This window comes from Myotis nattereri (genome assembly GCF_964212035.1).
Source record: "Myotis nattereri genome assembly, chromosome: 21".
Classification (NCBI taxonomy): Eukaryota; Metazoa; Chordata; class Mammalia; order Chiroptera; family Vespertilionidae; genus Myotis; species Myotis nattereri.
The window spans coordinates 1,662,048-1,688,027 of NC_138097.1; the positions used below are offsets into that span (position 1 = coordinate 1,662,048).

General features: G+C 58.8%; 1 protein-coding gene across 1 annotated transcript in view; it reads right to left on the bottom strand.

Moving 5' to 3' along the window:
- The window catches only part of TMC3 (transmembrane channel like 3), a gene marked incomplete at both ends in the record, with an annotated part of 35,276 nt that extends 18,266 nt beyond the window's left edge, over positions 1 to 17,010 (bottom strand). Inside the window, 12 exons of the mRNA XM_081114785.1 lie at positions 1,804 to 1,882; positions 3,299 to 3,408; positions 4,818 to 4,965; positions 6,346 to 6,389; positions 8,345 to 8,492; positions 9,388 to 9,530; positions 9,634 to 9,732; positions 11,038 to 11,144; positions 11,715 to 11,796; positions 12,272 to 12,347; positions 15,076 to 15,243; positions 16,922 to 17,010. Of these exons, the coding sequence (XP_080970911.1) occupies positions 1,804 to 1,882; positions 3,299 to 3,408; positions 4,818 to 4,965; positions 6,346 to 6,389; positions 8,345 to 8,492; positions 9,388 to 9,530; positions 9,634 to 9,732; positions 11,038 to 11,144; positions 11,715 to 11,796; positions 12,272 to 12,347; positions 15,076 to 15,243; positions 16,922 to 17,010 (1,293 nt within the window). The remainder of the gene's footprint in view (positions 1 to 1,803; positions 1,883 to 3,298; positions 3,409 to 4,817; positions 4,966 to 6,345; positions 6,390 to 8,344; positions 8,493 to 9,387; positions 9,531 to 9,633; positions 9,733 to 11,037; positions 11,145 to 11,714; positions 11,797 to 12,271; positions 12,348 to 15,075; positions 15,244 to 16,921) is intronic.
- Positions 17,011 to 25,980: the final 8,970 nt, after the last annotated feature.

Consider the following 25,980-nt stretch of genomic DNA (forward strand, 5'->3'; position numbering starts at 1 on the left):
CCCCCCCAGCTCTGGCCCCGGCGTCCTGCATGCCCCCCCCAGCCCCCCAGCTCTGGCCCCGGCGCCCTGCATGGCACCCCCAGCCCCCCCCCAGCCCCCCAGCTCTGGCCCCGGCACCCTGCATGGCACCCCCAGCCCCCCCCCAGCCCCCCAGCTCTGGCCCCGGCGCCCTGCAGCCACACCACTAGCCTCAGTGAATTTCCCCGCAAACGGGGCTCGTTTCCCGCGGAGCGGAGCCCGCAGTGAGCGGGGAGTGTGAACACGGCAGTGGTGCCGGCCATGACGGCCCTGGGGGGCGGGGGCGGGGGGGTGTCTACATATCAGCCTGTGTGTCTGTCTGTCTCTGTAGATCTGTCTGTCTGGGTGCCTGTCTGTATGTATATCAATGTGTATATCTGTGTGTGTGTATCTGTGTGTATGTATGTATGTATATATGTGCCTGTGTCTCTGTGGGTCTGTGTGTATGTATATCTGTGTGCATGTATGTCTGCGTAAATGTGTGTGTACATCTAATGTACATCTGTGTGTCTGTGTATATGTATATATGTGTCTGTGTGTATATCTATGTATATATCTGCGTGTCTGTGTGTGTATATCTATATGTACATCTGTCTGTGTGTCTGTGTCTGTCTGTCTGTGTGTATGTATATATGTGTCTGTGTCTGTGTGTGTATATCTATATGTACATCTGTCTGTGTGCGTGTCTGTCTGTGTCTGTGTGTATGTATATATGTGTCTGTGTCTGTGTGTGTATATCTATATGTACATCTGTCTGTGTGTCTGTGTGTATGTATATGTCTGTGTGTGTCTGTGTGTGTATATCTATATGTACATCTGTCTGTGTGTATGTATATATGTGTCTGTGTGTGTCTGTGTGTGTATATATGTACATCTGTCTGTGTGTCTGTGTCTGTCTGTGTGTCTGTGTGTATGTATATGTCTGTGTGTCTGTGTGACTTTCTATATGTACATCTGTCTGTGTGTCTGTGTCTGTCTGTGTGTCTGTGTGTCTGTATATATGTGTCTGTGTGTGTCTGTGTGTGTATATCTATATGTACATCTGTGTCTGTGTGTGTGTCTGTGTCTGTCTGTGTGTCTGTATATCTATATGTACATCTGTCTGTGTGTCTGTGTATATGTGTGTCTGTGTGTCTGTGTGTCTGTGTATATGTATATATCTGTGTGTCTGTGTGTGTATATATGTACATCTGTCTGTGTGTCTGTGTATATGTATATGTGTGTCTGTGTGTCTGTGTATATGTATATATCTGTGTGTCTGTGTGTGTATATCTATATGTACATCTGTCTGTGTGTCTGTGTGTATGTATATATGTGTCTGTGTGTGTCTGTGTGTGTATATCTATATGTACATCTGTCTGTGTGTCTGTGTATATGTATATGTGTGTCTGTGTGTCTGTGTATATGTATATATCTGTGTGTCTGTGTGTGTATATCTATATGTACATCTGTCTGTGTGTCTGTGTGTATGTATATATGTGTCTGTGTGTGTCTGTGTGTGTATATCTATATGTACATCTGTCTGTGTGTCTGTGTATATGTATATGTGTGTCTGTGTGTCTGTGTATATGCATATGTGTGTCTGTGTGTCTGTGTATATGTATATGTGTGTCTGTGTGTCTGTGTATATGTATATGTGTGTCTGTGTGTCTGTGTATATGTATATATCTGTGTGTCTGTGTGTGTATATCTATATGTACATCTGTCTGTGTGCGTGTCTGTGTCTGTCTGTGTGTCCGTCCGTCCGTCAGTGTGGGGCGCGGTGGGGGGCTGGGGGGCGCTCACCTCGGTGCTCATGCTGTTGACCTTGTCCAGCAGGGCGATGATGAGGCTGTAGAGGTTCCCCAGGTACAGCACCAGCACCCTGAGAGGCAGGGCCCGTGAGAGACGCGACCGGACGCCCTCGGCCCAGACCTGCCGTGGGGGGGCCGTGCCGGGGCGGCGGGGGCAGTGGCTGCCTCTGGGGTCCCTCAGAGCCTCACTGGGGGGATAAAACACCGTGTTCCGGGGCCCCCCTCAGCCGTCGGGGCGCCGTGTCCTCACACAGGGGAGCAGAGGTCGGGGCCGGGGCCAAAGTGGAGGGAGGAGGACAGAGCCGGGTGGGGGCAGGTGGACTTGTGGCGACTGCTCTGACCCCCTGGGGGAGCCCAGGACGCCCCCTTGGGCTCCGGGCCTGCTGCTGCTCAGCCTGCGACCCCCCCATTCCGCACCCGGCCCCCTGGCTTATGCACGGGAACCTCGCTGTCCAGGCTGGTGGAAGCTGTGAGCAAAGCTTCATGTTCTGCTCGTGTCTTAAAAGAGTCTTAGCCCTGACTGGTTTGGCTCAGTGGATAGAGCGTCGGCCTGCGGACTAAAGGGTCCTGGGTTCGATTCCGGTCAAGGGCATGTACCTGGGTTGCGGGCACATCCCCAGTGGGGGGTGTGCAGGAGGCAGCTGATCGATGTTTCTCTCTCATCGATGTTTCTAACTCTCTATCCCTCTCCCTTCCTCTCTGTAAAAAAATCAATAAAATATATAAGAAAAAAAAAAGTGCCTTAGAAGGGTGGGTCTCCTTCACCTCCCATCAGTCACAGAGGACCCGGCAGGGCGGGACCAACACACACCCCGTCACCTGGGTCCTCTCTCTCTCTCTTCCCCTCCCCCTCTTTCCTCCCTTCTCCTTCTTCTTCTTCTTCTTCTTCTTCTTCTTCTTCTTCTTCTTCTTCTCTCTCTCTCTCTCTCTCTCTCTCTCTCTCTCTCCCCCTCCCCCTCCCCCTCCTCCTCCCCCTCTTCTCTCCTGCACATCCTGCTCATCTTGGATACATCTCAGGGAAGTTCTTTTATTTAAGTTGTTTTATTTTTAATATATTTTTATGGATGTCAGAGTGGAAGGGAGAGAGAGAGAGAAACATCCATGATGAGAGAGCATCATGGATCTGCTGCCTCCTGCACGCCCCCCACTGGGGATCGAACCCGCAACCCGGGCCTGTGCCCTGACCGGGAATCGAACCCCGACCTCCTGGTTCCTGGGTCGGCGCTCAGCCACGGAGCCTCACCGGCCGGGCTGTGCTCAGTTTGGGGGACAGTGCAGCAGCCTGGGCTCTGGAGGGACTGGGGTTCCCGCGGCGGGACCCGGAGGGGGACCCACACCCGGCGCCTCCCGCGGCGGGACCCGGAGGGGGACCCACACCCGGCGCCTCCCCGGCGGGACCGGAGGGGGACCCACACCCGGCGCCTCCCCGAGGGACCCGGAGGGGGACCCACACCCGGCGCCTCCCCGAGGGACCCGGGGGGCGGTACCTGGCCAGCTGGAAGCGCAGGGTGGTCCGCGGGTGGTACCTCTCCAGGGCGGCGATGAGGTCGAAGGCGGAGGGCGCGAGCATGGTCACCAGGGAGACGACCACGCCCACCTGCGGACACAGAGCTGAGCCGAGGCCGGGGCGCCCCAGCCCAGCGCCCCGCCCAGCGCCCCGCCCAGCGCCCCAGCCCAGCGCCCCGCCCAGCGCCCCGCCCAGCGCCCCAGCCCAGCGCCCCGCCCAGCGCCCCAGCCCAGCGCCCCAGCCCAGCGCCCCAGCCCAGCGCCACGCCCAGCGCCCCAGCCCAGCGCCCCAGCCCAGCGCCCCAGCCCAGCGCCCCAGCCCAGCGCCACGCCCAGCGCCCCGCCCAGCGCCCCAGCCCAGCGCCCCGCCCAGCGCCCCGCCCAGCGCCACGCCCAGCGCCCCGCCCAGCGCCCCAGCCCAGCGCCCGCCCCCATCGGCGCTCAGCCCGGCGCCCCGCCCAGCGCCCCGCCCAGCGCCCCGCCCAGCGCCCCGCCCAGCGCCACGCCCAGCGCCCCGCCCAGCGCCCCAGCCCAGCGCCCGCCCCCATCGGCGCTCAGCCGGGCGCCCCGCCCAGCGCCCCGCCCAGCGCCCCGCCCAGCGCCCCGCCCCCATGGGCCCTCAGCCCGCCCGGGGCGCCGGCTCTTCCAGGGGAGGGAGGCCTCCCGAGCTCTGATAGCTGCTTGTTTTTTTCCTTTTTAAATATATTTCTATTGATGTCAGAGAGGGAGGGAGAGGGAAACGTCCATGATGAGAGAGAATCACGGATCGGCCGCCTCCTGCGCGCCCCCGACTGGGGATCGAGCCCGTAACCCGGGCCTGTGCCCTGACCGGGCTCGAACCCGGGACCCTTCAGTCCGCGGGCCTATGCGCTACCCACTGAGACACACTGGCCGGGGTGCAAGGCTGTTTTTTTAAAAAAGTATATTTTATTGCCCTGGCCGGTTTGACTCAGTGGATAGAGCGTCGGCCTGCGGACTGAAGGGCCCCGGGTTCGATTCCGGTCAAGGGCATGGACCTGGGTTGCGGGCACATCCCCAGTGGGGGGCGTGCAGGAGGCAGCTGATCGACGTTTCTCTCTCATCGATGTTTCTCTCTAACCCTCTCCCTTCCTCTAAAAAGTCAATAAAATATATTTAAAAAATAAATATGTATATATTTTATTGATTTTTTTACAGAGAGGAAGGGAGAGGGATAGAGAATCAGAAACATCGATCAGCTGCCTCCTGCACGCCCCCACTGGGGATGCGCCCGCAACCCAGGTCCATGCCCTTGACCGGGAATCGAACCCGGGGCCCTTCGGTCCGTGGGCCGACGCGCTACCCACTGAGCCACACCGGCCGGGGCGCGAGGCTGTTTTGAATGAAGATCCTCCCGGCTGAGACCCCGGGAGACGCTTCAGGCCCGGCCCCGCTCCTGCCCCGGGACCCGCGGCCGGGACCCCCCTGCAGCCTCTCCGTGCCCCCGGGGACCCGCCGGGGAGGGGTGGGGGGCGCGGGTACCTCGTTCTTCTCCCACAGCGTCAGCTCCCGCTTGGACCGCTCCAGCCGCTGCGACCGCTCCACCACGAAGCAGATGAGGTAGATGCTCCCGGCCAGCGACAGCAGCACCAGGACGCTGGCCACGGCCCGCAGGCAGACGGTCACCGCCCTGCGCAGGGGCGGGCGGGCGGCCGTGAGCGGGTGTGTCTGTCCGCGGGGACGTGCCCTCCCCTAGGGACTGCCCTCTGTGCGTGGCCCGACCTCCCACGGTGGCCCCCGAATCTTGAGAAGCACCCCAGATCTGAGACATCACCCTGGAAGGCGCGGCAACCAGAATTTGGCACCCAACGCCCTGGCTGGTGTGGCCCAGTGGATAGAGCGTCGGCCTGCGGACCAAAGGGTCCCGGGTTCGATTCCCGGTTGGGGCACAGGCCCAGGTTGTGGGCTCGATCCCCAGGAGGGGGCGTATAGGAGGCAGCCGATCCATCTCATCATGGATGTTTCTATCTCTCTCCTTCTCTCTGGACTCAATAAAAATCTATAATAATAAAAGCGTAATATGCTAATTACACCGGACAAATGCCCTTCCGGATGTCATTCTGGATGATCTTCCGGACGAAGGCACCACAGCAGGGGCCAGGGCAGAAGCAGTTAGGGGTGATCAGGCAGGCAGGGGGGTTAGGGGTGATCAGGCAGGCAGGCAAGTGAGCAGTTAGAGGCAATGAGGCAGGCAGAGAGGTTAGGGGCAATCAGGCAGGCAGGTGAGTGGTTAGAGGCGATCAGGCAGGCAGGTAGGCGAGCGGTTAGGAGCCAGCAGTCCCGGATTGCGAGAGGGTGCAGGCGGGCTGAGGGACTGCCGCCCCCCCCCCCCCCCCATGAATTTCGTGCACCAGGCCTCTAGTGTATATAGAAAAAAAAAGAATTCGGTGCTGTTTGTGTTCTATGGCTTAGACGACTGTGGTTGCTAAACACAAGTAATCTGAGCCCTGGCCGGTGTGGCTCAGTGGATAGAGCATCGGCCTGCGGACCAAAGGGTCCCGGGTTCGATTCTTGGTCAAGGGCACGGACCTCGGTTGCAGGCCCTGGTCGGGGCGCACACAGGAGGCAACCCATCGATGTGTCTCTCACATCGAGGTTTCTCTCTCTGTCTCTCCCTCTCCCTTCCGCTCTCCCCTCAAAATCAATAAAAACCGTCCTCAGGGGAGGACTCGTAACCACCAAAAATACAACTCATCTTAACTTAATCTGGCAAAGTGGACACTGGTGCTCAAAACACCTGTGTTATTATCACCGTGAAAGAACGGGCCACCGGTCAACCTCAGCACCGCCCCCTCCCCCCCAACCCGCTGACCTCCCGGCTGCAGGACTGGGACCTGAACCCCGATATCGAGAGAACGGGGTCCCCCAGGTCACAGTGCAGAAGCCTAGGTGTTCAGGAGGAAGGGGAGCTGCCTGGCGGTGTGTGCAAGACAGAGCCCGCCTGGCGAGGATTTCTGCGCCGGCTTCCACCAGCGTGGCAGCACCCTCCCGTCGGGGTCTGGGCACCTACAGGTTTTTGCTTTTCTTCTTCTCCTGCTCTTCCAGGATCGCCTCCTGCAGGGAGAGGCCCGTGAAGCATTTTAATTATAAACCTTGGCACGGATCCCGTGGTCAGAAATGACTTAGTGCGAGCGTGTCGAACGCGCGGCCCGCGGGCCACAGGCGGCCGACAATGGGTATTCTCACGGCCCAGCCAATCGAACGGTATGTCCTAGTGAGAAAGGTTCTGATGAAAATTTCGTCGCTTAATTTTTACCATGTCCTGTTGTACATCATTATGAATGAGCTACAAGGTTCGCTAACGGCTGATGACTGTCATCGTGTTGCATTCGCGTCCCTCACGCGCCTCACGCGCAGGCGCACCGTCTCTCCCACTGACACCGGCAGCGAAGGTTCCGGCAGCCGGTGGCCACGTCCTTAGTCTGGGACTGACCTGCTTGGTGTGGCAACAGGAAATACCTCGCTTCCGGAGAACGAGAGAAATGGGTTTATTGGCGTGACGCTTATCCATTTGTGCAGGGACTCAGGGTCTGGTGAGTTCATGTTCAAGGAAAAGTATTAATTTTTATTAAAATGTTCTGTTATGCCCTAACCGGTGTGGCTCAGTGGATAGAGTGTCGGCCTGCGGACTGACGGGTCCCAGGTTCGATTCCGGTCAAGGGCATGGACCTGGGTTGCGGGCACATCCCCAGTGGGGGGCGTGCAGGAGGCAGCTGATCGATGTTTCTCTCTCATCGCTGTTTCTAACTCTCTATCCCTCTCCCTTCCTCTCTGTAAAAAAATCAATAAATATATTTAAAAAAATAAAAATAAATAAAACGTTCTGTTATTTTATGTTCACGGTGACTCATTTATCTCAGCCCTTTGCATTCAGACCGTCTCCATCGAAACAAACCTACGTTTCTATGAAAACGGAAGCTTTTGTTCGTTTGCGGCCACGTCCACGCAAACCGTGTATATCAGGCCCGTGTTCGCCTCGGCGTGGGACACGCTTGGTGGAGTGAGTGTGCGACATCGTGGCTTGAAGTCTAGACTTCGCCGTGCAATTCTGTCGGGATCGATGCTTTAAATCACAGTAAATGGGCGAAACAGTAAACTGGGGTCGGGAAGGGGAGCTGGGGGTGAACTCCTTAGACGGGTGATGTGACCCGAGTAACGTTTTTCTCAAAAGGCGGCGCCACTCGGCGGCCTGCCTGCCCGGCTGACCTGGACTCCGAAGGCCTTAGGGCAGCGGTTCTCAACCTGCGGGTCGCGACCCCTTTGGCGGTCGAACGACCCTTTCACAGGGGTCGCCTGAGACCATCCTGCCTATCAGATATTTACATGACGATTCATCACAGTGGCGACATGACAGTGATGAAGTAGCCACGGAAATAATGTGATGGTTGTGGGTCCCCACAGCATGAGGAGCCGTATGAAAGGGTCGCGGCGTCAGGAAGGTTGAGAACCGCTGCCTTCAGGATTTGCTCTTCTAAGCTCACAGCCAAAGCTGACGCCCCGCAGTCAGCTGCTCATTCCTCACCGTGTCCGCGTGTAACACAGTAGAAATCCATTATGCAAATGACCCTAAATACGCAATTAACGTATTAGAAAGAGGAACTAAGAAAAACAGCCGGCCGACGTGGCTCAGGGGCTGAGCATCGACCTAAGAACCAGGAGGTCAGGGTTCGATTCCCCGTCAGGGCACAGGCCCGGGTTATGGGCTCCATCCCCAGTGGGGGGGCGTGCAGGAGGCGGCCGATCCATGATTCTCTCTCCTCATGGATGTTTCTCTCTCTCTCTCCCTCTCCCTTCCTCTCTGACATCAATAAAAATGTATTTTAAAAATAAAATTAAAAGAAAGAGGAGTTGCAATATTTTCTTCCTGTATCGGTTGGACGGTGGGGCAGCTCAGGGGCACGCCTGATGTCCCTCACCCTGGCCGGGCTGGTCTGAACAGCAGGGACTCTGTGCCCAGGACCCCATGCCCTGTCCCCCCACCTCCCTGGGAGCCCTCGCGGCCCACTCACCCGGATGCTGTTCACGATGGCGGCGGCCTTGCTCTCGGCCGCCTCGGGGTTCCCGATGAGGTAGTCCCAGGCGCAGAAGACCCGCCAGCAGAAGGTGTAGTTGTCACTGGAGGCGCTGGCCAGGCTCAGGCGGGAGTTCTTGGCCATCCTGCCAACAGGACCACAAGGCTGCCCGGTGCCGGCCCCGGTGTGTGAGCCGCAGCCTCGCCGGGCCCCGCCCCACCCGTGCCCCTGGGGCCACGTGGACACGGCCGTGGCCTGTGGTCGGGCTGAGCCAGCCTGTGCCACCTCGTGCAGCGGTGACTTCGAAGTCACATTCATTTTTTTACATTTTTTAAATTGATGTCAGAGAGGAAGGCAGAGGGAGAGAGAGAGAGAGAAACATCCACGATGAGAGAGAATCATGGATCGGCTGCCCCCTGCACGCCCCACACTGGGGATGGCGCCCGCCACCCGGGCCTGTGCCCTGATGGGAATCGAACCCTGACCTCCTGGTTCCTAGGTCGATGCTCAGCCACGGAGCCACGCCGGCCGGGCTCATGTGAAATAAAATTCTCTCCTTTGACTTCATCGGTCTTCCTGCAGCCGCTGCCCAGAGGGTCACCCCACCCCCCTTTGTCCAAACTGGCAGGAACAGCTAAGTCTGTTTAATCCTGGACCCTCCGCACCCCACACGGGAAGGGCCCAGAGCAATGAGCAGCCAGGGAGGGCTGGTTAAAACGGGCATCTCGCCGGCCGGCGTGGCTCCGTGGTGGAGCGTCCACCAAGGAACCCGGAGGTCAGGGTTCGATTCCCGGTCGGGGCACAGGCCCGGGCTGCGGGCTCCCTCCCCAGTGTGGGGCCTGCAGGAGGCGGCCGATCCGTGATGCTCTCTCCTCATCGATGCTTCTCTCTCTCCCTCTCCCTTCCTCCCTGACATCAGTACAAACATCTCGCCTCGATCTCAGCTGGACAATGGGCCCGGCGGCCTTCACGTGACGGGCTTGCGGGCGAGATCAGACGCGTGGTCCCGGCCCGTGCGGTGAGAAGCTGAGCGGCCGTACTTTTTCAAGACGGTGATGAAGCTGTAGGCAAAGACGGCCATGCCCACCAGGAAGTACGCCAGCGGCAGCCGGTAGCCCGCCCGCCCGATGCGCCGCTCGCGGCCGTAGAAGCCGTAGAAGAGGACGGAGGAATGGAGGTAGCCCTGCAGGGAGGGCAGCCCCGTCAGCTCCGACGCCTGGCCGTCCACGCCCACCCCCAGCCCCCGGCCCCGGCCCCCCCGACGGCACGCGGCCGGCCAGGCTCACCCCCAGCGACCACACAGTGTCCAGGTCTTGGGCCGAGGCGGCCTGGGCCTTGGGGATGCTCTTGCTGGCGGTGCTGCCGAAGGGCTGGCCGGCGATGAGCTGGACGCGGAGGATGTGGGGCGAGGGGAGGAACGGAAAAACACCCTCGGGTGAGGATCAGCAGAGAAAAAGCAAAAGAAATGAAAATGGTGGGGGAATCAAAAGAACAACGTTTGGCAACACGAGAATTGTAAGGCCCTGGCCAGTGTGGCTCAGTGGGTAGCGCATCGGCCTGCGGACTGAAGGGTCCCGGGTTCGATTCCGGTCAAGGGCATGGACCTCGGTTGCGGGCACATCCCCAGTAGGGGGCGTGCAGGAGGCAGCTGGTCGATGTTTCTCTCTCATCGATGTTTCTGACTCTCCCTCTCCCTTCCTCTCTGTAAAAAAAATCAATAAAATATATATTTTAAAAAGAAATGAAAATGGTGGGGAAAATCAGAAGAACAACGTTTGGCAACACGAGACTTGTAAGGCCCTGGCCGGTGTGGCTCGGTGGGTAGCACGTCGGCCTGCGGACTGAAGGGTCCTGGGTTCGATTCCCGGTCAGGGCACATGCCCGGGTTGCGGGCTCCATCCCCAGTGTGGGGTGTGCAGGAGGCAGCTGATCCGTGATTCTCTCTCATCGTGGATGTTTCTCTCTCTCCTTCCCTCTCCCTTCCTCCCTGAAATCAATAAAGAAATATATATATTTTTAAAAAAAGAATTGTATGGAGCTGATTTGCAGGCCACGCTCACCGGGGTGCGAGCTATGGTGTTGGCTTTCGCAGGACGCGGTACATCGGGGTCCCCCCCGCGGGGCCCACAGACTCACACCGACCCTCGGACCCTCACAGAGGAAGGGGGCGCCCGCTCCACCCCGGACCCTCCCCCCAGGAGGGGAGGGTGGGCGCTTCATGGTAGGGCTCTCTCGGCTCTTTTATTTGCTTTTTATTTATTTTTCTTATTTTTTTTTATTTTTTGGTTAATTCTCACCGAGGATGTTTTCCCATTGATTCTTAGCGTGGAAGGGAGAGGGAGAGACAGAAGAGAAACATCGATGTGAGAGAGAGACACCGATGGGCTGCCTCCTGCACGCGCCCCGACCAGGACCCTGGCCAGGGAGGAGCCTGCCACCGAGGTCCGTGCCCTTGACCGGAATCAAACCCGGGACCCTTCGGTCCGCAGGCCGACGCGCTACCCACTGAGCCACACCGGCCAGGGCTCTGACGGCTCTTTGGAGCGAATGGCACCTTTTTCTCTCTCTCTCCGGAAGCCACCGTTTCGTGTGACTTAGGTATTGGTCACCGTCTTGGGAATTTCCAGCGTTTTTCTAAGGTTCCCTTTTTTTCTTAATTCGCAGACGAATGATTTCCGGACGGGTCTCACCTCTGGGGCGACGATGAAAGCCCCCGTCATGACCGTGAGCACCAGGTTGATCCCGAACAGCCAGCGCAGGAAGATGAAGTAGGAGGCCACGCCCGAGCCAAAGTGACCTGGGGCGGGGGGAGAGAGACAGAGAGACAGACAGAGAGACAGAGACACAGACAGAGACACAGAGAGAGAGCCCAGTCATGAGCCCTCACAGCCGACAGGTCTCCGGGGCCTGCACAGGATGGTGTGTTTCTGTTTCCCAATTGCCCACCTTCCTCTCTGATGGATTTATAGTTTATGTTCTTTTAAAAATATATTTCATTGATCTCAGAGAGGAAGGGAGAGGGAGAGAGAGAGAGACACATCCATGATGAGAGAGAATCATGGACCGGCCGCCTCCTGCACTCCCCACACTGGGGATCCAGCCACAACCCGGGCCTGTGCCCCGACTGGGAATCGAACCCGGGCCCCTTCGGCCCGCAGGCCGACGCTCTACCCACTGAGCCACACCAGCCAGGGCGATCTGCATTTTTTCCCTCCAGGCTTTGGGGTCTGCGTTGTGTCCAGGGGATGAGCGGATGGGACAGCCGCGTCGCCGTGGGGTGTGGGCGGTGTCACCCGGGGCTGGTGGGACGGACGCCTGTCCCCCACGGCCGTCCCGCTGCCCGTCCGGCCGCCCGGCGCCCACTCACTCTCGATCTTCTTGATCCTCGCCTCCCAGGGGACGAAGAGCGCCGCGAAGTTGCAGGCCAGGCGGGCGAGCTTCCGCCAGAGCTGGGGGGAGGGGCGGGGTCAGAGCTGCCCACGTCCATGGGTTGCCTCCTGCATGTGCCCGGACCAGGGCCCAGGCCGGGGAGGAGCCTGCAACCCAGGTCCGTGCCCTGGACCGGAATCGAACCCGGGACCCTTCGGTCCGCAGGCCGACGCTCTACCCACTGGGCCACACCGGCCAGGGCTGTCTCTCTCTCTTTACAAGGGCACACGGTGAGGGAGACCCACAGGGGAGGTGGGTGAGCCAGGAGGTGGCGGGGTCGGTCTGGGGGGTCGGGGCTGGGGTGGGGGAGACCGTTTCTATGGCTCTGGCTTCCTCGGGTCCCGTGATGGGCAAGTGACTGTCGGGGACTGAAGCCGGGGTTTGGGGCCACACAGACCTCCCTGCCCAGCCGACTGCTCACGACTGTGCCCACCCCCAGCTGCAGGGGCGGGTGCCCGGGCCCACACCAGGCGGGGTGCCCCCCCGGGTCCTTACCTCCGCGCCCGCCGCCTGGTAGCCGCGGGTCCTGGTCAGCCGCCCCTCGAACCGCAGCACGATCGCCTTCGCCCGCCTGCGGGGACAGGCGTGCCACGCAGGCTCAGGGCCCGACCACGCGAGACGGCTGCTGGGGGGCGGGGTGGGGTGCAGCCGTGCAGGGCTCGCATCTCCCTGGCTTCTGGTAACTGGGAAACTCCCTTAAAAAGGATGTTCTGAGCCCTGGCCGGTGTGGCTCAGTGGATAGAGCGTCGGCCTGCGGACTGAGGGGTCCCGGGTTCGATTCCGGTCAAGGGCATGTACCTTGGTTGCGGGCACATCCCCAGTGGGGGGTGTGCAGGAGGCGGCTGATCGATGTTTCTCTCTTATGGATGTTTCTGACTCTATCCCTCTCCCTTCCTCTCTGTAAAAAAGCAACGAAATATATATATTTTTTAAAAAAAGGATGTTCTGAGCCCTGGCCGGTGTGGCTGAGTGGATAGAGCCTCGGCCTGTGGACCAAAGGGTCCTGGGTTCCATTCCTGGTGTTAATGTAAAAAACCATTGAAACCTGTAGAGAATTTTTGTGAGTTTATTTGAGCCAAACTGTCGACAGTTGCCGGGAAGCAGAACCTCAACGGATTGGGATAAAGCTCCGGAGAATGGGGGTCCCATCTGTGTTTATACCTTGTGATCAAAGGAGGGACGTAGGTGGGTGACATGAGATCCATTGGGGATGGATCAGGGAGGCGGGAGCAAGCAAAGCGGGGAACCCCTGGGATTGGATAAAAGGTAAAATGATGGACACGTGCTTAGGTGGGTGCGGGGACAATGAACATGACAATGAGGGGATCTGTGGTCTCTGACCTGCGCCCAGCACATTAGGCTGTGCCCCGAGGGGTCCGGAAAAAGGGATGTTACCAGGCACCCAGACATTTCAGGGTGTGTTACCACAGAGGCAAAAAGACAGACAGGCTCCGTGAAGGCAAAGGCTGCCCTTGTCGGGGAAGACGCCGGCCTAGGAGGTGATCCCACCACCACTGCTTCTAGTTCAAGTTTAACGTCAGACCCTCCTGTGTGGTGACCTGAGGTCTCTGAGTCTGCAAGGCCGCCCGCGGGCCCCCCCTGAGCTGTCGGTCAGCACGTGGCTCCTTTCACCCACAGCTCAAGTAAACTCCCCCCAATCCTCTGCAGGTTCGAGTGCTGTGACGGTGACACACAGTAGGTCTCGGTAACACACAGTAGGTCTCACTAACACCCATCCTCTGATGTGGACACGAGGACCACAAATGCCCCCATCAGAGCCCTGGGGGTGGATCCCAGCTTCCCTGCTCACACCCCTCAGTCAGCAAGTCCCTTACTAACCTTGTTGCAACCAAACTCAGGGCCACAACCCAAGGGAGTGTCCTCCGGCCCCTCCCAAATCCTGGAAGCCGACAGGGCCTGGCCCCTCCCTGCCCCTCCCCACCGGCCCCTGCACTCAGAGCACCTCCTTCTGGGAAAAGGTGCTGCCTGCTTAATGGGAGCGAGAGCGGGGGTGTTCACACCCACAAACCGCCTGGCACACCCCGGGAGGGCCCAGTAGCCATCAGGGAGGAAAGCCGGCCCCGGGAGGGGTGGGGGGGCGACCTGAGGGGCAGGGGTCTCCCTGGGGAGCCCAGACCAGTGCCGATTCCGGGGGCCTGAGCACAGGCACAGGGATGCAGGCGACAGCTCCCCAGGCAGGGGCCGCTGCCCCGGGCGCAGACCGGACGCCCCCCTCCCATCTGGCTGAGTGTGGGGGGGGGGGTCCCTGTCTGACCCTCGACCTGTCCTGCCCTTGGCTGGCATCTCCCTCCCAGGAGGCCCAGGGCTGCGGGCGGCTCCCTGCGGAGGGAGAGCTGAGGGCAGGTCCCTCCCAGCAGTGCCGTCGGGATTAGAGCCGGTTACTGCTCACCTCCAGGCACAGGGCTGGAAGCTGGTGCTGGGAAAGGAGAGAGAAGCCAGCACCTCCCCCCAGCGCACACACACACACACACACACACACACGTAACCACACATACATGTAACACACATAACCCAGACACACACACGTAACCCAGGCACACACACGTAACCCATGCACACACGTAACACATGTAACCACACATACATACAACACATGTAACACCACACATGTAACATGCAACCCACACATAACCACACATACATACAACACATGTAACCCAGACAGGCACACACGTAACCCCCCACACACGTAACCCACACACATATAACCCAGACACACATACACGTAACCCAGGCACACACACGTAACACACACATGTAACACACACAACTCAGACACACATGTAACCCAGAGACACACACAACACCCATGTGACCCAGACACACGTAACCCACACACACATGTAACCCCCACATGTAACCCAAACACACACAAACCCAGACACACACACGTAACCCAGACACACATGTAACAGACGCACACACACATAACCCAGACACACATGTAACCCAGACACACATGTAACTCAGACACACACATGTAACCCACACACACACGTAACCCAGACACACATGTAACCCAGACACACACGTAACCCAGACACACACATGTAACCCAGACACACACGTAACCCAGACACACACGTAACCCAGACACACACAGACACACACACACACAACCCCGCCTGCCCATCACACAGGGTCTGCCGCCAGTCCCCAGGGGCGGGCAGGTGCCAGTGATGCCGCAACATCCATCACAGCCCCGCTCTCCTCCATCCGTCCATCCGTCCATCCGTCCATCCGTCCATCCGACCGTCCGTCCGTCCGGCCCGCCTCACCTGAGCGCCCGCAGCTTCCGGCGCATGGCCCAGGGCCGGCAGCGGATGTCGGCCATGAGGTCCTTCTGGAACTGCAGGCTCTGGAAGATGCGCTCGGGGTCGCTGCTGTCCCCCACGTCCGCGGGCAGGCCGCCCTCCGCCTCCGCCTCCGCCTCCGCCTCCGGGCCGCTGCGCAGGGGGGGGGGGGGCTGTCAGGGGTGCGCCCGCAACGCCTCCTGCCGCCAGGGGTCGCTGCTGAGCCTGTGCAGAGGGCCGGAGGGAGGGGGGAGGGGCAGGGGGAGGGGTAAGGGGAGGGGGGAGGGCGAGGGGGAGCCAGGAACCAGGAGGCCACGGGTTCGATTCCCGGTCGGGGCACAGGCCCGGGTGGCGGGCTCCATCCCCAGTGGGGGGCGCGCAGGAGGCGGCCGGTCCCTGATCCTCTCTCATCGTGGAGGTTTCTCTCTCTCCCTCTCCCTTCCTCTCTGAGATCCATAAAAACATATCTAACAATTAAATAAAATTAAATAGGAACCCAACGCTGCCCCCCACCCCACCCCAGACCCCTCCCCGCCGTTCCTCTTGGATTCCTGGGAAACTGACCCGAGGGAGGCGGAGCAGGCGCGGACTCCACCGACAGGAGGCGCTCGGAGCAGATGTGCGAGGCCGAGCATTTCCGGGAAACGGGGCGGGGGGGGGGGGGGGGATCATTTCTCCGCGGGCGGCGGCGCCACCCCAGGGAGACCCGGGCCTGGGGAGGGCCCCCTCGGGTGGCACCTGTGCGCTCTGCGGCCGCTATTTCACCAGGGATACGCTTTACTGCATTTCATTACATTATTATTGGTGTGTTTTTTTAAATATATTTTATTGATTTTTTACCGAGAGGAAGGGAGAGGGAGAGAGAGTTAGAAACATCGATGAGAGAGAAACATCGATCAGCTGCCTCCTGCACGCCCCCTACTGGGGATGTGCCCGCAACCAAGGTCCATGCCCTGGACCGGAATCGAACCCGGGACCCTTCGGTCCACAGGCCGGCGCTCTATCCACTGAGCCACATCGGCCAGGCCCCAGGGATGCGCTTTAAAACGGGAGGAGAGAGCCGTCCCCCGCTGTCCCCCAGGTTAGGGGGCTCCCCTGTTGGAAGAACAGCTTCGCCCATGTCCCCTGAGCACACGGAGGGCTCATCTACCCCAGCGGTTCTCAACCTGGGGGTCGCGACCCCTTTGGGGGCCGAACGCCCCTGTCACAGGGGTCGCCTAGGACCATCGGAAAACACACATATAATGACATATTGTTTTTGTGATGAATCACTGTGCTTTACCGATGTTCAATGTGTCACCATGAAAATATATCCTGTAAATCAGATATTTACATGACGATTCATCACAGGAGCAACATGACAGCGATGAAGCCGCAGCGAACATAATGTTATGGTCGGGGGTCCCCACAGCACGAGGAGCCGTATGAAAGGGTCGCGGGCCAGGAAGGTTGAGAACCGCTGCTCCACCCCGTCAACAGCAACCAGCGCGCACAGACGCGCTCATGAAGACAGATCTCATTATCTCCGTCTGCGGCCGCTGCCGCCCGAGCTCACGGACGGGTCAGGGCGCCTGTGGCCTGGCCGGCAGGAAGCCAGGGGGGCGCAGGCCTGGGGACCCGGGCCCCCCGCGGCTAGGAAGCGGGCAGCGCCCTCCCCCTCCTGCACCTGCCGGGGCTGCCGGGGTGGCAGGTGCAGGGGAACCTGGAGGAGGGAGTTTCTGAACAGGATGGGGACTCAGCCCTCAGGTCAGATGCAAGCGAGGGCCCCCCCCCCCCAGTCTCCCCAATCCCAGACCCCTGCCCCGGCTGCCCCCCGCGCTGCCCGGCTCACCTGAGCAGCAGGGACTCCTGGAGCAGGTAGTGCTGGCTGGCATTTCTCCGGGTGCCTCTGGGGCGCTGGGACGCCCTGGAGGGTGTCATGGAGCAGAGAGGTCTTGGGGGTCCCCTAGGGATGGGGAGGGCGCGGGAGGAGGCGGCAGGGTCTGCTCAGGAAGTTTCTGGACCGGCGGCCAGCTGCTCCCCCTCTTTGCCCAGAGCAGGACTGCCTGCAGCTGGGGCTGGGCAGGGAGAGGCCAGAGGCCAGCCATGAATATTCACGATCCTCATGAATATTCATATAGCTCATGAATATGCATATTGCTCATGAATATGCATGTTCCTCATGAATATGCGTATCATCATGAATATGAATGTTTATCACTGATATGATTGTGAAGGTGGGGGCAGCAGCAGACACTGGCCTGAGTCTAGCAGCCCAGTGGTGGGCGTGGCCAGTGAGGTAGGCATCACGCAGGATTCCCATCTGGGACCGCCTGTGCCCGGACAGGGCTCTGTGGTTTGGAAAGCGGCACACACACACCGGTTGCCACACACACACCGGTTGCCACACCTGGTGTCCACAAAATGCTGGGGGACAAGGCAAAGCGTAGCTTGTTCCCCCCAGTTTGCTCTCAAGAAAGAGGCTGAGAGCATGTCAGGTTCCTGACCACCTTCGCCAGCATCGCCCGCGAGAGGCACAGCCAGAACATCTGTGTTGATGCATTTTTATCCGGTTTTTTAAAAAAATTGGTTTCAGAGGGAAAGAGAGAGGGAGAGAGGGAAACATCCATGAGGAGAGAGAGTCATGGACCGGACGCCTCCTGCACGCCCCCCACTGGGGGTGGAGCCCGCAACCCGGGCATGCGCCCTGACCCGGAATTGAACCCTGACCTCCTGGTTCCTAGGTCGACACTCAACCACTGAGCCTCATGGGCCGGGCAAAACATTGTTTCTTTAGGTTTAGTTTTCTGGAAGTGAAATTACTGGACAAAGGGATTATCGTGAAAAAAATTAAATCTCTATATATAAAAGCCTAATATGCAAATTGTCCCCGCGGGAGTTCGACCGGGAGACCACGAATTCGATCGCTCGCTCTGGCCTGTACTGATCACCAGGGGGCAGCACGAACAAAGGAAGGCCCCAGCCAGCAGCCGGAAGGCCCCGGATCGACCCTGATCGCCGACCAGGCCTAGGGAACCTGCCTGTGCATGAATTTCGTGCACCAGGCCTCTAGTATGTTGATAAAAGTCCCTCTCTTTAGCCCGAATTGATTTGGCTCAGTGGACAGAGCGTCGGCCTGCAGACTGAAGGGTCCCAAGTTCGATTCTGGTCAAGGGCATGGACCTTGGTTGTGGGAACATCCCCAGTGGGGGGTGTGCAGGAGGCAGCTGATCAATGTGTCTCTATCATCGATGTTTCTAACTCTCTATCCCTCTCCCTTCCTCTCTGTAAAAAATCAATAAAATATATATATTTTTAAAAGTCCCTCTCTTTACAAGCTGTTGAGGCGGTGAGCTGTGATGATGACTGTTGATGGGTTCCTCGGTCTCATTGTCAGAAATTCCCTCTGAAGTCGGCCAGCCTCCCAGGTATAAGGCGAGGCCGTGGGAGAGGGACCCCCGTTCCCTTCCCTGGCACCTCCCTGGCTCCGGCTCCTTGGGCTCCCAGGGCCCAGGCAAGAGGAAGGGAGGGCGGGGAACGCCAGGGACAGATTCCCGCATGCACGGGACCTCCTCTCTCGATCTGGTTAGAGGCTTCAGATATGCTGGACGGTTTTAACTGAAGCCAGCACATCTGTACTAATAAGAGAATAATATGCTAATTAACTGGGATGACCAGCCCTCTTATGGATGTCCGACTTCCTTCCGGACAAAGCCATGGTGGTGGGGGCCAAGGCACAGGCAGTTAGGGGTGATCAGGCAGGCAGGGGAGAGCAGTAGGGACCGAGATCAGGCTTCCAGGAGGTTAGGGGCAACCAAGCTGGCAGGGGAGGGCAGTTAGGGGTGACCAGGCCAGCAGGGGAGAGCAGTTGGGAGCATTAGGCAGGCAGGCAGGTGAGTGGTTAGGAGCCAGTGTTCCTGAATTGTGACAGGGATGTCCGACTGCCCATGGGATCAGGCCTAAACCAGCAGTCAAACATCCCCCAAGGGTTCCGGATTGGAGAGGGTGCTGGCTGGGCTGACGGACACCCCACCCCGTGCATGAATTTTGTGCAGCGGACCTCTAGTCTATAATAATAAAAGCATAATATGCAAATCGACCGGACAGCCGAACAGTGGAACAACCGTCCAGACGACCACGCTACAACACCCACTGGTGCCAGGCCAGCATAGGGAGGTGCGATGCAATTGGTCGGGGGCCCAGCCATCACCCCATGATCGCCCCGCAGAGGGCGGCCCCGGCCACCTGCCAGCAGGACGATCAATTGGGGGGCTCCACAATCGCCCCAAAGAGGGAGGCCTAGGCCACTGATCAACAGGCTGCACAGGGTGGGCGGGGCCTCCCACTGCGGGGGAGATCCATCGCGAGGCTCCTGGACTGTGAGAAGGTGCAGGAGGGGCTGAGGGACCCCCCGCCCCCAGCCCCCAGTGCATGAATTTCGTGCACCGGGCCTCTAGTACGAATATAATTTGTTGTTGTTAATCCTCCCCCGAGGATATTGTCCGATTGATTTTTAAAGAGAGTGGAAGAGAGAGGGACAGACAAACAGAAACATCGATGTGAGAGAGACACATGGATGGGTTGCCTCCTGCACTGGCCCCGACCAGGGCCTGGGCTGGGGAGGAGCCTGCCACCGAGGTCCGTGCCCTTGACCAGAATCGAACCCGGGATCCTTCAGTCCGCAGGCCGACGCTCTATCCACTGCGCCACACCGGCCAGGGCCAGTGTGTGTGTATAGATAAAACGACTGAAAATCCCTCAAACGCTTACAAGTGGGACATTTTTTTAAAACAGCTCAGGGTGCAATGTCAAAATGAGCAAACACTGTGATTTCCCCGACCAAACGCCAGCAGGACCTTGTGGTGGGAGGAGGCAGGGCAGGAGGGGGAGGGAGTCGCAGGATAAACCTGTTTGTTCAACATGGCAGTGCCTTTCAGCCTGAAAACAAGAAATGAGGGAAATTTCGTTATCGATCCCAGGAGGCCGGAGCAGACACCGGCCGACGGCTTAGCTTACAGAACACTGACATCCAGGCCCACGTCATCCGTGAAACCGGCCTCTTCCCGTCACTGAGGGAATTCTGTCCCGAGACACGGCCGGCGCCCGCGCCTGTACACCGCGGTCGTAGCTCTGGGTGTGACGGGGCCGACTTGCCCACCTCCGAGACGTGTTTACACGCCCGTTACATGGTTCCCGTGGCTCTAAAAGCTTTTCTTAGAAGGTTAGAGAAGGGCTTAGGGGTCTGGAAAAGGCTATTCAGGGAAGAGGCTCAAGAATAAACTGTTCCCGCCCTGGCCGGTGTGGCTCAGTGGGTAGAGCGTCGGACTGTAGACTGGAAGGGTCCCGGGTTCGATGCCCAGGCAGGGCACAGGCCCGGGTTGTGGGATCGATCCCCAGTAGGGGGCGTGCGGGAGGCAGCTGATTGGTGATTCCCTCTCATCCCTGAGGTCTCTCTCTCTCTCCTTCTCCCTTCCTCCCTGACATCAATAAAAATATCTATATATTTTTTAAAAGAATCGACTGTCCAAGCATGTGGATAGCAACGTCATTGGTGGAGACGTGAGAACGAGTGATTTTGTTGTTGAAATTTCCCCCCAAACCACCAGCTTGAACCCGAATCGACGCCCTGAGTGCCAGGGCCTCCTGATGCTCCTACGCAGACAGCCCAGGCTTAGCGATTCCTTTTTATGTTTTATTTAAAAAATATATTTTTATTGAATTTAGAGAGGAAGGAAGAGGGAGAGAGAGGGAGAGAGAGAGAGAGATCCATGGTGAGAGAGAACCATGGATCGGCTGCCTCCTGCCGGGGATGGAGCCCACAACCCGGGCATGTCCCCTTGGCTGGAATCGAACCCGGGACCCTTCAGTCCGCAGGCCGACGCTCTATCCACTGCGCCACACCGGCCAGGGCTGTTGATTGGACATTTTACGGGAAGGTGCGCCGCTCGGTACCAGGCCCAGAGCAAACAGCTGAGCGAGCGTGGCCGCGATGGCAGCCGGGTGGGTGATGTGAGGGCGACCCCCGAGAGCAGGGCCCGGTGGCCTGGGTCTGGGGGGCCCTGGGGCTGGCTGGGCCTGCAGACACTGCTGCCCGTGACCTTGTGACCTCCCCGGGCAGGGCTGAGGGAGGCCTCCGCTCCCTGCCGGCTCCCCCTGCGATCCACAATCCTGTAAACAAATTAACCCCCCCGGGGGACTTCTGAGAGCATCCTAAACTCATTATCATTTCTCTGCATAAAAGGCCGCTGAGCAAGAGAGCCATTAGGGAGCGGCCTTCAGATGGACCCCAAGGGGCCGCGGAACGGAGAGGCAGCGGACAGACAGCCACGCGGGAGGACAGACGGACAGGTTGCTGGCCACGGCCTGGGACCCATTTATTCTGAAAGCTGGCGGCCCCTTCCCTGTGCCTCCCCCCTGCCGGCCCACAGCAGGGGGACTCGCACCTTCATGGGAAACCTCTAGCCCTTCTGGAGGGTCCTGGGTTTGAGTCTGGTCAAGGGCACCGGCCTCGGTTGCAGGCTCCGCCCCGGCCTGGGCACAGGAGGCAACCCATCGATGTGTCTCTCTCACGTGGATGTTTCTCTCTGTCTCTCCCTCTCTCTAAAAATCAATGGAGAAATATCCTCGGGGGAAGATTCACAAAACAATAAAAAAAAAAATTAAAAGCTAAACTAGGATAAAAAGAAAGGGTAGCCCTGACCGGTGTGGCTCAGTGGATAGCGTGTCGGCCTGCGGACTGAAAAGTCCCGGGTTCGATTCCGGCCAAGGGCATGTACCTGGGTTGCGGGCACATCCCCAGTAGGGGGCGTGCAGGAGGCGGCTGATCGATGTTTCTCTCTCATCGATGTTTCTAACTCTCTATCCCTGTCCCTTCCTCTCTGTGAAAACACCAATAAAAAAATTTTTTTAAAAAAAGAAAGAAAGGGTATTTGAAAATATAGTAGTGTCAATTGCTGGGGGTGGGGGGAGGGAAGCTCTAAGCTACCTTTCCAGATGCAAATCCTTTTGTGTGATGTCTTTTGTGCAAATGGCATGCTGACTGTGAAGACCTGGAATAGTAAATGGTGACAGAAGCCGGGGCTGCTGAGCGCCCCCTGGTGGCTGTTTGCGGCTGTTCACTAAGACAGCCCTCCTCTGGGTCGTATTATTTTTTAAAATATATTATTGATTTTTTACAGAGAGGAAGGGAGAGGGATAGAGAGTTAGAAACATCGATGAGAGAGAAACATCGATCAGCTGCCTCCTGCACACCCCCTACTGGGGATGTGCCCGCAACCAAGGTACATGCCCTTGACCGGGAATCGAACCCGGGACCCTTCAGTCCGCAGGCCGATGCTCTAGCCACTGAGTCAAACAGGTTAGGGCTGGGTCGTTATTTTTTAAATATCTTTTTATTGATGTCAGAGAGGAAGGGAGAGAGAGAGAGAGAGAGAGAGAGAGAGAGAGAGAGAGAGAGAGAGAAAGAGAAACATCGATGATGAGAGAGAATCGTGGATCGGCTGCCTCCTGCACGCCCCACACTGGGGATCGAGCCCGCAACCTGGGCCTGTGCCCTGATCGGGAATCGAACCCTGACCTTCTGGTTCACAGGTCGACACCCAACCACTGAGCCACGCCAGCCGGGCCCTGCAGTCTTACTGATGTGACCGGTGGCCGGGCCGGTTCTGTGATCGACGCCTCCTGGGAAGTCCTGGCTCTTGGATGCTGGTCCCCAGAGGCCGACAGCTCGCCCCACACCCTCCTGCGAGTCCCCGGAGTGGGCCCTTCTGGCCCTGGAGCCCCGATGGCCGCCCGCACCCACCCAGGCCCGGCTCCCACCCCCCCACCCCCGTCCTCCCCTGCGGCCTCCTGACCTCGCTGTGACCCGCACAGGAAACGGACAGATGCAATTACGGCGGCCGCCAGCTGGACGCGGACAGATGGGTGGTGTCCAGCCGGTGCCCCGCCCGCTGTGGCCGGTGTGGGAAGGGGAGGAACTGGCCAGGGGGGGCCAGGGGCCACGGGACAGCCTTGCTCAGTGACATCATGAGCCCCCCACACCCCCCGCCCCCCACCCCAACGTTTGCAGTAGAATCCTGGCTCCCAGGGAGGGAATCATGGAGGCACTGGGTCCGCAGGCCACAGCCCCCCAACCTGTCACCCCCTCCCCTGGGTGACGGGGACCTCGAATCCAGCCGGGGCTGGGCCCCTGGTGGGACAGCACTCATGACTTGGCACACTGGGGGGTGAGAGGGGGCTTTGAGGGCCATCAGAGACTCACCTCCATGAGAACTAAGGGACCGGGACAGCCTGCTGGGCCCCAGGGGGACCCCCAGGCTGCGCCCCAAGTGTCCAGGTGGCAGACATCACGGCTCTCCAGGGAGAAGCTGAAGTGGAGATGGGGGAACCCTCTCTGGCTCATGTCGGACGGACGCTGTGAGGACAGAGGCTGGGACTCCCCTGACCGAGACCCGGTCAAGGGCACGCGGAGAGGAGATGCTCTGCGATTGCCACCTGCGCCCAGGCCTGGCCCACGGAGGTGCGGGCAGGTGGGAGGGGCGCCTGGGGTGTAAGAGCCAGACAGAGCAGGGATGGCCCCCCACTCCCGCCGGCCTACCGCCTGCTGCTCAGCCCCCTATTCCCCCCGGGGGTCGGGGGGCCCAAGCCACCTCTTTCCAGAGACGGAATGGGCCCTGGCTGGTGTGGCTCAGTGGATAGAGCGCTGGCTTGTGGATGGAAGGGTCCCGGGTTCGGTTCTGGTCAAGGGCACAGGCCCGGGTGGAGGGCTCGATCCCCAGTGGGGGGCGTGCAGGAGGCAGCCGATCCATGATTCTCTCTTTCATCATGGATGCTTCTCTCCCTCTCCCTTCCTCTCCCTTCCTGTCTGAAATCAATAAAAATCTGTAATAATAAAAGCGTAATGTGCTAATTAGACCGGACATCCTTCCGGACGACCTTCCGGACAAAAGCCAGAGCTGAGAGGGAAGCCCGGGTCCCGGGTGCCAGAGGGAAGCTGGTGCCGGCAGCCGGGGGAAGGAAGGCCGGCTCTTGCATGAATTGTGTGCATCGGGCCTCTAGCATATACTAATATATATTAAATATATGCACAGATTTTATGCATTGGGCCTCTAGTATATGCCAGTATGTATGTATAGATATATTTAATATTTACACATATATTTAATATGTATTAAGAGGACACTGAACGGTGCTCTCAGCTCCACCCCCGGAGGCCCAGCCGGCAGGAATTCCTCGCCCTCCAGCCCACACCCGCGGATTCAGCCCGTCCCGGCCCTGCCAGGCGGGTCACACTGGCGCTGCAGAGCCAGGCCCTGCCCTACAGGAAGGCCCTTCACCCAGAGGCTAAGCGCAGGCCGTCTCAGGGCTGGAAAAGCGCGCCATCTGGTGGCGGAAGCCAGAACTGCAGCCGCTGCACATGGCAGTGAACGGGAGGCCCCTGCAGGTCACTGGGAGCTGCCGCCCAGCGGTCACTGTCACGGGACACACTCACACACACACACACAATCACACTCACTCATGCACACACACACACACACACTCACACACACGCACACACTCACACACTCACACACACACACACTCACACTCGCACACGCACACACACACACACTCACACACTAACACACACGCACACACACACACTCACACACACACTCACACTCGCACACGCACACACGCACACACTCACACAGTCACACACTCACACACACACACTCACACACGCACACACACACTCTCACACGCGCACACACACACACACGCACACACGCACACACTCACAGTCACACACACACTCACACACACACACTCACACACGCACACACACTCACACATGCACACATGCACACACACACACTCACACACACACTCGCACACACACACACTCACACACGCACACGCACACACACTCACACACGCACACACACACACGCACACACACTCACACACACACTCGCACACTCACACACACACTCACACACACACACACACGCACACGCACACTCACACACACACACACGCACACACACACACTCACACAGTCACACACACTCACACACACACACACGCACACACACACACGCACGCACACACTCACACACACACTCACACACACACACGCACACACGCACACACACACGCACACACTCACACACTCACACACACACGCACACACTCACACACTCACACACACGCACACACTCACACACACACACACACACGCACACACACACACACTCACACGCGCACACGCATAAAGACGCACACACACACACTCACACACTCGCACGCACACACGCGCGCACACGCGCACACGCACACACACACATACACAAACGCGCACACACACACACTCACACACACACGCACACACACGCACACACACTCACACACACTCACACACACACACGCGCACACACACACACACACTCTAAACACACACACACACTCACACACACACTCACACACACACACACTCACACTCACACACACGCACACACACACACACGCAAACACACACTCACACACACTCACACACACTCGCACACTCACACACACACGCACACACACACACACTCACACACACACACACACACGCACACACACACTCACACACACACGCACGCACACACACGCACACACTCACAGTCACACACACTCACACACACACACACACACACGCACACACACACTCACACACAAACACACACACACACGCACACACGCACACACACGCACACACACTCACACACACACTCACTCACACACGCACACACACACGCACACACACACGCGCACACACACGCACACACACACACACACTCACACGCGCGCACACACACGCGCGCGCACACACACACGCACACACACTCGCACACACACTCACTCACACACGCACACGCACACACACTT